This window comes from Hipposideros armiger, unplaced genomic scaffold, assembly GCF_001890085.2.
Source record: "Hipposideros armiger isolate ML-2016 unplaced genomic scaffold, ASM189008v1 scaffold_745, whole genome shotgun sequence".
Classification (NCBI taxonomy): domain Eukaryota; kingdom Metazoa; phylum Chordata; class Mammalia; order Chiroptera; family Hipposideridae; genus Hipposideros; species Hipposideros armiger.
Window position 1 is genome coordinate 756,437 of NW_017732095.1, and position 9,293 is coordinate 765,729.

At 57.2% G+C, this 9,293-nt stretch overlaps 1 protein-coding gene across 1 annotated transcript in view; it reads left to right on the plus strand.

The window, feature by feature from the left end:
* The window catches only part of PCNT (pericentrin), a 127,504-nt gene that overhangs the window by 96,506 nt on the left and 21,705 nt on the right, over positions 1-9,293 (plus strand). The window contains exons 32-38 of the mRNA XM_019628028.1: positions 751-899; positions 1,651-1,821; positions 2,409-2,528; positions 3,011-3,194; positions 4,595-4,817; positions 4,991-5,141; positions 5,919-6,567. Coding sequence (XP_019483573.1) covers positions 751-899; positions 1,651-1,821; positions 2,409-2,528; positions 3,011-3,194; positions 4,595-4,817; positions 4,991-5,141; positions 5,919-6,567 — 1,647 coding nt within the window. The remainder of the gene's footprint in view (positions 1-750; positions 900-1,650; positions 1,822-2,408; positions 2,529-3,010; positions 3,195-4,594; positions 4,818-4,990; positions 5,142-5,918; positions 6,568-9,293) is intronic.

A 9,293-nucleotide genomic window follows, 5' to 3' on the forward strand; every position in this document is an offset into this window, starting at 1 on the left:
AGCGCTGGTGGGGACGAGCAGGGTGTCTGCAGCCGCTTTCCCCCGAGCACCCCTCTGTGTCACAGAGCACGAGCTCCCTCCCAGCCGTCCTGGACCAGCCGTGGGCTCCAGGGCTGGGGGCAGGGGCGGGGGGCCTACGTGCTTCTGAGGGGCTTGCTTTCTGGCTTGAGGCTCCCTTGTGTCTGACATGTTCCTGGTGCCACCGATCCTGACCTGGTTCGCGGTTCCCCGGACCACTGGCTGGTTTCAGGGTGTGGTCACCTACCGACCAGATGTTCGCTGCTGGCCCGGCGGCTCCCAGCCGGTCCTGGCCATTGGCACCTTTCTCCTCCTGTCCCGTGGCCCTCTGTCCTTGTGGGCTGGGTGTGGCGAGGACAGGCCCTGCGTGCCCGTCTGCCAACGTGCTTGTTCTGTGTCGCCCTGTGGGTTTGTCCTGTCCTTCGGGGGTGAGGAAACATGCTCGCAGTCTGTAACATGAGCTCAGATCCCTAAGGTTTATGTTCAAATCACGGACATTACCATTTTAAATGTGCAAAATGTACTTTTCCCAACTTCATGTATGTAGTTCTTGCCTGATGTTAGCGTCTTTGGTGGCCCCTCGGTGTCGTCTTCAAGGAGAGGAGTTGCAGCCGCAGCTCTCTGGTGGCTCCATCCAGCCCAGCCTCGCCCAGCAGGACAGCGGGATCTGCCTGCCCTCTGCACCCCACCAAGCGTCCCGCGTTCAGTCCCTGACCTGGTGGTGTGTTCTAGGTGATGGCGCTGGAGCAGAGAGACTAACCCAGAGCCCGGGAGGATGGGAAGCTCCCACTGCTAGTCCAGCAGCGCCCCCTCCTGCCTCGCGGAGCCGACGACCGCTGGAAGCCATGAAGGAGAAGGTGGTCCCTGCGAAACACGTGGAGGTAACAGGCGGCAGGAGCGAGCACGCGTGGCGGCGGGCCTTCACGCCTCGGGGACGTGAGGGGACGGGAGGGGTGCTGGCCTCACACCGGCTTGTGCGAGCACAGCTCTGGGGAAGTTGCCACCTCCTCTCAGCCCCTTTGGGTAGGACGCAGCCAGCCAGCGTGTGTGTCCCCGTTCCCATCTCTGTAACACAGGATCTGCAGGCAGGGACTCTGACAGGAGGCCTTGGGGACATTTCTCTGAGCCCCGCATCTGGGCTCCAGGAGCCACTGCAGGGCCGGGGTCTTCAGTACTGGCCTGGTGCCATCTGCAGGCATCGCCCATTTGCTGTGACATGTACCCAAGCCTCCCGTGGGGCTCCCTCAGGCTTGGCAGCCGCGGTCCCAGGAGGACCAGGGAAGCCCATGGCGTCTTCATGACCTGTTGTGGGAGTTGGCTCAGGCCCTGCCCCGCCCCCAAGCTTCTCCCAGGCTGAGGGGACAGACAGTGTCCACCATGAGGGAGCAGATGGGATGGCCAAGTCGTGGGAGCCGTTCTGGAGTGGGATTGACAGAAATTCAGCCTTTTCAAAAACAGTGTCCTCCTGCCCCTGCTAATCATGGGGGAGGGATATTTGCAAAGCTCATGGTTCGAAAGCAGCCTCTGCTCTTGGGCATAAAGGCCATGCGGGCGTCCCGGCGAGAGTGGGACCACAGAAGGACGGGTGGTTTGAAGCTGCTGTCCTCTTTCTGAAACGCTGTCCCACTGCAGGCTCTGCTGCAGATGGTGTGTGACGAGAGCCGCCACATCCTGGCCCTGTCTGAGTACCATGGACCCCTCAGTGCACTGGGCACTGGCGAGCCAGGCCCCCCCCTCGAGGGCGTCCTGTGGGGGGGCCAGGGCCTGTTGGAGGCAGTGCCAGCACCGCAAAAGGGAGAGAAGGTACAGAGGTGTTCACGAGAGACAGAAACAGTGGGCTTGGGCCACTCTGAGGGGAGCGTTTGGCCAAATAAGTGGGAATAGGGAACTAGCGGTGGACGGCAGTGGGCAGGGTGGCCGGGCTCCCAGCCATGTGCCGGCCCCTCCCAGGCCCCGTTAGGGCAGGAGAGGCCTCAGGGAGGTGACATGGGGGTCAAGACGGGGTAGTGCCAAGGTGAGGGCAAAATGAGAACCACGTCTCATTTGGGGAGCCAGCTTGCCACGGGTTGGGGGGGAGCAGTGGGCAGGAACCAGGCGGGGCCTGCAGAGGAGGGGCCCAGAGTAGGGGGCCGAGGGCAGCCAGCCGAGCTCCGTGCGCTCTGGCACGCACACACCCGCGTCAGTTGCTGCCTCGGGCCTCCCCTGGGCCCAGAGCCTGGTGGTGGGAGAGGCTTCCCGCCGCCATTCATTCGGCCCTGTCTCACCACCGTCTGCAGTGTTTCTTCTCTGCTCGCCCTGGCGCGCCAGCCTGCCCTGTTGGTCCTGGGCACTCGTGTCTGCGCTCCTGCTGTGGAGCGTCTGCCAACGCCAAGCTCCTTGCCCAATTTCAGGACCCCTCCGGCACGCGCCTCGACCAGAGAGGAGAGCTCCTACAGGTCATCCAGGAGGCCTTTGCAAAGGAGCAGGACGGCTCTGGCCCCGGGGCCCTCCTGTCGCAGCGGCTGGAGCAGGTGAGCTCAGGCCTGGCTAACCCTGGAGCCCGTGGCCGCCAGTCCGAGTGTAACACCATTTTTCTATGTGCAAGTTGTCCTCTTTCGCACCTCAGTCCATTCTGGAGATAATCGGCCTTTCCTTGAAAGGAAAAGCATCTCCATGCTGCCCAGCCCCAGGCTGTGAGTGCTGAGCCCAGGGTCGGAGGTCAGAGGGTGTCAGCCCTTGAGGGGCATGGGGGTCCTGTTGCACCAGCTCCAGGTGCTGGGGACAGAGGGTCACACATGTCCTTGGCAAGTACGCTCTTCCCCCAGTCGGGGACTCTGGGTCCACAGTTTGTAGCAGTGACAATGGAGGCGCCAGTGTGCAGAGGGTGGGCCATTCCTGGGCTGCCAGCACTGCGTGCTCCCATCACACCCTGTCTCCCCGTGTGGGTGGGCTCCCCTCGCCCGAGCCTGCCCCACTCACTGCTGTCCTCCGCACATGTCTGGGGCCCCTGCAGGAGAAGTCGTCGGAGCTCCTGCGTCTGTCCGACAGGAGCAGCTTGCTATGCGAGATCCAGGCCCTGCGAGCCCAGCTGCGGCTGACGCACCTGCAGAACCAGGAGAAACTGCAGCAGCTGTGCGCGGCACTGACCAGCGCGGAGGCCCGTGGGAGCCGGCGTGAGCACCAGCTGCGCAGGCAGGGTGAGTACGGCCCCGGCTTCGTGGCCCCTGGCTTGGTGAGGTGGGGTGCAGGTTAGCAGAGCCCTCCTGGGCCGTCCGGTGCTGGGTCTGGGGCAGCACTGACGTCCTGCCTTCTCATGTCCCTGAGTGCAGGACCAGCAGCCTCATCCTCAGAACACTGGCTGCCGCGTTTCTCAGTTCTTAGAATCTCTTGAGCGGAAATGACTGAGGCCAGTCAGGGAAGAGACCTTGCCCAGGGTCTCAGCAGGCAGTGAGGGGGGCCTTGTCCAAGCAGCTGTGCCTGGCACCGCTGGACCGCATCTGGGACAGCCCTTTCAGCGTGCACCGGGCTCAAGCAGCTGTCATAGTGTCTACATTTAATTCAAATCTTTGACCTGTTTGTGTAGACACTCGTGTTGCCTGTGAATAAAAGCATCTTACGTGTTCCTCCCCACCTCACCTCTGCTGACTGCACTGCTCAGGCCCATGAGCATGCAGTGAATGGAGCCCCTGGCCCGGCCCTAGGGAAGCCCTCCATGTCTTACCCTAAACATGGCGTCAGCTGTGCTCGTCACAGACGTCCTTCACCAGCTCTGCAAAGTTCCTTCTTTTCTAGTTCTGGACACTGAGTGATGGGCTGAGTCTGTCAGGTGGAGCAGCCCTGCATTTTGGGTGTGACCCTCATCGTGGTGCATTACCTTTGCCTGTTTCTGGGCTGGATTTGCTAATATTTTGCATCTGCGTTCATGAGGGCTACTGGTTTGTCCTTTTGTCTTTTGGTTTTGGTGTTGAAGTAATGCCAGCCTCATAGAGGATTGAAACATGTCTACATCCCTTCTCTTTTCCAGAGGAGTTTGTGTAGAACTGGGTTTATTTCTCTAAGTTTTGGAAGAATTCTTCAGGGAAGCCATCTAGGCTGGAGTTAGCTATTTTGGAGGCATTCAGTGTAGAAGTGGCAGGTGGGATGGCATGTTAGAGTGACCACAGGGAGGCCTCACCTGGCCTTCCGGCACTAGGCAGGGTGGGCTCTGAGTGGCCTTCCACGTGCAGGTCCATCTCAGCTTAGCTCCAACCCCTGCCTCCAGGGAGACCCCAGACCTGAATTGCTACAGGGGCTGAGCAGATGTGTGGCCCACCCCAGGAGCGACATCAAGTCTGCGTGCCTGCGTGCCCAGTGTGGGTCCTGCACGCTCTCTACCCGCCAGGAGTCTGAGCCTGGTGCCGTGCATAGTGGAGCCAGTGACAAGAGGAAGAAACATGTCCCTGAGTGTCCTAGCTCCATCAGAAGCGACAGCTTCTAGATCACAGAAACTTTATTCTCCACATCCCCTTACTGGCTTGTCTGTAACTTGTTAAGTCATCCATACAACTCTCTGGATTTGCGACTAATGCTGTTTTATGTTCTTCACTCTTTTTCTTAGTTGAGTTACTGGCCTATAAAGTTGAGCAGGAAAAATGTATAGCGAGTGATCTCCAGAAAACCCTCAGTGAAGAGCAGGAGAAAGCCAGTGACGTCCGGAAGCTGCTGCTGGTAGAAGAGCAGGCTGTCAGAGCTCTGAAGTCGGAGCTCTGCGAGTGTAAGCAGGACAACGACAGGCTGCTGGAGTCCCTGAGCAACGTGCAGCGGGAGGTCCTGCAGCTGAGGTACAGCTGTGTCCCGGCCAGCGTGGCCCAGGTGCTGGCAAAGGCGTCCTGCTCCCGCGGGTTTCCAGCGGGATCGAGCCCGTGTGCAGATAACGAGGGGGCGACAGCTGAGAGCTGGCCCATGTCCCTTCTGAGCGTTCTGTGACATGGGGCCTGACGGTGTCTCCCCACAGGTCTGTGCTGGATGGCAAGGAGGAGGACTTGAGGGCCGCGCTGCAAGAGCTGGAGAGCGCGCGGGGGGAGGAGCAAGCCCTGCAGGGCCGGCTGGAGCAGGAGCGGCTGCAGCGCTTGCAAGCGGAGGCCCAGAGCGCCCAGGCCCTGGGGGTGAGCGCCGCAGGGACAGCCAGATCTGGGAGCTCTTCTTGTCTGGGTGACAGTGCGGTGGCTGCCGGTCAGTCCCTGTGATCTCTGAGTGCTTGGTTGTGCTGGTTGGACACACGAGGTGCAACCTCCGAGGCTTGTGTCAACCCGTAGGTGGCAGGATCCAGCTCCTGTGCCGATGGGGGTCGTGGGCATGAATCTGTGTTTGATTTGGCAGCTCCAAGACCACATGTCTGGCAGGCGTTCTGTGGTCCTGGGAAGGCCATGCGTGAGTTCCGGCTACGGTGCTGCCGCATTGCCACAGTGCAGACTGGACGTGTGTGCGCGTCTGGGTGTCCTGGTGTTTGGTTCTGAGGTGGGAACAGAGCCCAGAGTGCTGTGTGTTTCCCCAGTGTGGCTTTTCCGAGGAACAAGACAGTCACAGTGCGGCTGACCTGGACCCCGCGGTGTGGATGGCGGGGGTCCACTCGGGTGCGGGGGTCTGTCAAATGACCACTGTTCACGTGACCATGCAGTTCACAACCGTGTTGCTGAAGGTCAGCTTCGCAGTTAGGGGTCCGCGTGTTCAGGGGCCGACTGCACTTACACGCCTGGGTGTTTGGCTGGAGAGAGGCTGACACCCCTGCCCCTGCGTGACTGGAGGGTCGGCCCTGTGTGCTCTCACCCACAGGGCAGACTGTGTGACTGCTGGCTGAGGATGTAAACAACAACTCAGCCAGAAAACTGATAAGACAGCCTTTCTCCTGATTTAAGGTCCTCCCTCTTATTTCCCTGGGACAGGAGCTGAGAGTGTCTTTGGAGAAGCAGTGTGCTCAGAACAATCGACTCTGTGTTGCATTGAAACATGAGCAGACAGCAAAGGACAACCTCCAGCGGGAACTGCAGATTGAGGCCTCGCGCTGCGAGGCACTGCTGGCTCAGGAGCGCGGCCGGTTGTCCGAGCTGCGCAGGCACCTGGAGGCCGAGCAGGGCCGCTCGCTGGAGCTGTCCGAGGCCTTGCAGCATGAGCGCCTCCTGACTGAGCGGCTCAGCCGGAGGGTACAGGCACCCCCGGGGCAGCACGCCATGCCGCGCAAGCCAAAGGATGAGAGGGCCCGTGTGGCCGAGCTGCAGGCTGCCCAGCAGCAGCCGGAGGTGGAGGCACAGGGGCACTTCCAGGAGCTCGAGAGGGAGAAGGAGGTAAGTGCCCCACCGAGGGCTACCGTGCAGGCCCTGCAGAGCCCCCGACCAGAGCTGAGCTGCAATCAGGAGACAGAGGGGGAGACGCCCGCGTGGCCACAGGCCAAGGTAGAGCAGTTACACACAAGGCTGGCAGAGCAAGGACGCCAGGAAACACGGAGGAGAGTGGGGACGAGGCAGAGCCGGGCAGACGTGGACAAGTGGAGGAAGTGGCAGAGAGACAAGGAGAGACTGGTGAGAGCCACCCTCGGTGCATGTTAGCACTTGGGACTGAGTTGGCAGGGCAGGGGCCAGGGACGAGCCACATGCCACATGATGGGGCTTTTCTGGCCGCTCTGCTCCGCCGGCTGCCCCACTGCCCGCAGCCCTGCAGCAGGTTTGGAAGGCAGCAAGTGCGTGTCCCCATCTTGGATGTTCTTCAAGGTCGTGTGGATGTGCGGGGCCTGGCAGCTGTACGCACGTTTGGGGGCTGGTGTTTCTGTTTCCATAAGAGAAACGGTTGGGATTTCGGTAGCCACTGCACCCCCTGCAGGTTGCTTTGGGAGTCTTGGCACCTTAAGGTTAAGACTTCCTGCCATGAAACTGGAAGAAAGTCTCTTCATTTATTTAGGTCTTCTTTCATTCCTTTCAACAACGTTTTGTAACTCTGAGATGATAAGCTTTGCACTTTGTTAAATTTATTCCCAAGTGTTTTAATGTCTGTGATGCTGTGGTAAATGGACTTATTTTCTTGGTTTCATTGTGAGGTAGTTCATTGCTAGTGTGTAGCAATTCACTTCTTTTTCTACAGTGACCTTTTATCCTGCAGCTTAGCTGTACTTGTGTATTAGTTCCAGTATTTTGTGAGGGATTCTTTGGGATTTTCCATGCACAAGAACCTCCATCTGCATGTAGGCATAGTGTGACTGCTTCCTTCGCAGTCTGGTGCCTGTATTTCTTCTTCCTGCATGGTTGTCCTGGCTGGAGCTTCCAGACCACGATGCTGGAGGTGGTGAGGGGACCTCTGGGCTTGTCCTTGATGGCCGGGCAGCTGTCAGCCTTTTGCCATTAAGTACTATGGGAGCTGTGGCATTTTTGTAGATGCCCATTATCAGAGGGAATGCTCTCCGTAGTGTTTTCAACCTTTTTTATTGTTTGTTTTGAATCACGAGTGTTGGGTTTACTTAGTATCTTTTGAGGTGAACAGTTCTGCATTCTGCAGGTGGGTGTGTTGCATCGATTTCTGTGGGTCGCACCATCCTTGCCTTCATTGGGATGAAGCCTACTTGATTTTGTTGTATGATTCTTTTATGTGGTGCTGGATTTCGCTACGTGTTTTGCATCTGTGTTCATAAGGACATCGGTCTGTGGTTTTATCTCCTTGTGTTGTTTTTCTTTTGGAAACCGGATGATTTTGGCCTCACGGTCGGCTGGATCCCGTTCCCTCTTTTAATTTGTAGATGGGCCTTCATTTTAGATACTTTTATGTCAACCAAAAGCCTTTGCTTCTGAGGAGATCATAGCCTGTGTTTTCTCATGGATTGACATTTATTTTGACTTCTTTAAAAATATTTTTTTAAAACTTGGAAAAAAATACCTTCACAGTTTCTGGTTCTGTATTTTGTGAAATTATAAGAAGTTTTAAAAATGCGCAGGGAAAACCAGTGTTCTGGACTTTTTAGTGGTTAGCCTGCCATGAAATAGTTGAGAAATGAATATGTGTTCCTAAGAAGAAAGCTCTAGGTTTCTAAATGTCACAAGGATAAATCGGATTCCAAAATGCTATAGAATTAGTTTTGTAAATTCATATGAGGACGGGATTAACTGTTTTTTTCTTTTAGCTGAGACATCCTGCCGCCTGCTGGCAGCTCAGCAGCAGCTCAACAGCAGCTCAACAGCAGCTCAGCTCAGGCCAGGACTTGAACCACTGTTGCTCAGAGCTTGCACCCTTGAGCGAGCTCTTAACCAACTGAGCCACTCGGCCGGCCCCATGATTAACCTTTTTAACAGCTTTTCTGAGTCGCACTCCACACACCACTGAGTTCACAAGTTCACTGAGGTCAGCAGTTTCTAGCACTTTCCCTGTCGGCCTTGGCGCTCGCTCGGAGCCACGTCCCCATCTGTGGTCACTCCCCACCTGCCACAGCCCCTGGCAGCCCTAATCCAGTGCCATCTCTGGGATTTTCCTGTCTGGAATTTATAAATGGAGTTGTACAGTAAGTGGCCTTTGTATCTGGCTTCTTGCACGATGTTTTCAAGGTTCATCCATGTTGTAGCGTGTGTAAGGATTAATATTTTTTACTGTTAAACAGCTTTTAAATAGCTGTAATGTCTTGTCTCCAAAAGTCTTGGAAAGTGGAGGAGTAGTTTGGAGGAGTGACAGAGTGGGCAGAGCTGGGCCGGGAGGTGGCCCTTGTCGTTTTGTGAAGCAGCAGAGTGGCGTCCAGGCCCTGGGTGACCCAGGGCTCCAGAATGCATCAGGGTGTGTGCGTGTGCGTGTCGTGTGTGTGCTGGTCCTTCCCCTGGGAGAAAGGCCTGTAGCCTTCCATGTGCTTTCAAGGTCTTCCCAAAGCATACGTAACGTTTCCAGCCAGACCCTTTTACCTAATTTTCATTTTTTTAAAAAATTGAGTGGTAACTTGATAGACAAAATTGCAAAGAAAACGTTTTTTTTCTGAATTAAATTTTCAACTGTTCACGATACTCTGAACCTGGCGGCCTCGGCCGTGCGGTCCGTGCCGCGCTGGGGTCGGTCTCAGCCTGCCCCCCTGTCTGCGTGTCTCCAGCCACATGGCCCTGTTTCCCGCACTCTCCTCGCCTGCCCTGAGGGCTCGTCTCCTGGCTTCTCCTTGGTGGGGGCTTTCCACTTAGTGAGGCCACAGGGCCACCCAGCTTCATGCTGTGCGTGCGTGCGTGTGTACGTGTGTTCACACGGCTGTTCACGTGTGCACACGTGTGTGTGGAGGCCGGTGGGCCAGATATCCTGCGCGGGTCAGC